At 38.5% G+C, this 1,614-nt stretch overlaps 1 protein-coding gene across 1 annotated transcript; it reads right to left on the minus strand.

Moving 5' to 3' along the window:
- Positions 1 to 1,293: 1,293 nt before the first annotated feature.
- Positions 1,294 to 1,608, minus strand: LOC128277121 (keratin-associated protein 19-2-like; the record flags this gene model as incomplete). The annotated part of the gene is made up of 1 exon (XM_053015570.1): positions 1,294 to 1,608. A coding segment is annotated over one exon (315 nt), but the record flags the coding sequence as incomplete, so codon positions are not given.
- Between the last annotated feature and the right edge of the window lie 6 nt (positions 1,609 to 1,614).

Consider the following 1,614-nt stretch of genomic DNA (forward strand, 5'->3'; position numbering starts at 1 on the left):
GATGGAAAAAGTATGAAAGAAATGGTTTGGGTTCATTGTTATCTTTTGCATAGAATATAAATGCAATTTTAAGTTATTTGTCCGACACAGATTTTAGGAAAACGAACAAGTTTCACGCTATCATATTTTATTATTTGTATCGCGTAAGCGTAGTAAACCGAGGGCTCTTATGAAAACCGAAGATCATTCCAGAACTGAATTATATTGCATTGCATCATGAGCAACCTGACTCAAGCACTCGATCTGAATTCTATGAAGAAAAAGTGTTATCTTTCCACAAATTTGTCATCAATACCCGGCAACAGTTTAGCTTTGAATTGTCACAGATAGCCAATGGTCTAGGCGACCTGGCGTCCTGTTGAAGAAGAATTCTTATTTGGTTTTTGGATCAATTTAGAGAGCATTTGACGGAAAAAGTAAAGCAAAAGGCTGAAGAACTGAGAACCCAGGTGTCATTCCAGGTGGTCTCACAAGTCAATTGCAACCTCTTGATATCAGTATCAATAAACCTTTTAAGGCAAATATGAAGAAGGAGTGGACCAAATGGATGAGTAAATCTGATACAAACTTAACTCCATCAGGCCTGTTGAAGAGGCCAACAATCTCACAAGTCTGCCAGTGGGTGAAAACTTCATGGGATGCCATCAAGAAAGATGTTATCATCAAATCATTTAAAAAAGCAGGTATTAGTAATGCATTAATGGCTCTGAAGATGATGCTATTTTTGCCCAAAGTGATTTCTCAGACACAGATGATGATGACATGGAAGAATTAGCTAGAAAACTGGTTAATCAATGTTTGGAAACAGAAGATATGTTTGAGACAGAAGAATTTCATAACTTCTATGACGAATGAGTTATAAATAAAGTCGTTACAAAATAAAAATAAAGTAATTTAGGTTTTTCTTAAATTTTTGATCTAAAAATGAGGGGGGGTCTTAATAGATGTAGGTTCTTAATACCCGTAATCTACGGTAATTACTCAAAACGGTCGAACTTTTTATAATAAGTCACTGACATGTGTAGCAACCTGACTCCACAAAAAAAATGAAAATCCGATATACGTTACCCGAAAATCGGATATACCGCCCCGTAATGAAAATGCAATGCAATGCAATATAATTCAGTTCTGGAATGATCTTCGTTTTTCATAAGAGCCCTCCGTTTACTACGCTAACGCGATACAAATAATAAAATATGAACACAAACAACAAACATTTCTTTCATACTTTTTCCATCGTAACTCTAATAGCATCAAATATGTCTTGAGACAGAATGCAAAATTTTATTTCGTTTAGTAGTAGTAGCCTCCATAGCCTCCATAGCCACCACCGTATCCGCTGTAGCCATAGGGATTGCCATACCCATAGTTGTATCCCGGATAGTATCCCGGATAGTTGTATCCCGGATAGTAAGAGCTGGGATACACGTGGATCACTTTGTGGTAACCAAAGCCAAAGGTTTCAGCCTTGTCCATGTCGTCCTTGTCCTCCACAGTTGATTCCTTCATTTCGGCGGGCTCTACTGCTTCGCGTTTAACAATCCGTTCGATCGGTCTAGGAGCCGCTGGGTTGGAGGATGGTCTCGGATCGACGACTCCTGCAGCAACCACGGC

Source organism: Anopheles cruzii, unplaced genomic scaffold, assembly GCF_943734635.1.
Source record: "Anopheles cruzii unplaced genomic scaffold, idAnoCruzAS_RS32_06 scaffold04061_ctg1, whole genome shotgun sequence".
In the NCBI taxonomy this organism is placed as follows: Eukaryota; Metazoa; Arthropoda; class Insecta; order Diptera; family Culicidae; genus Anopheles; species Anopheles cruzii.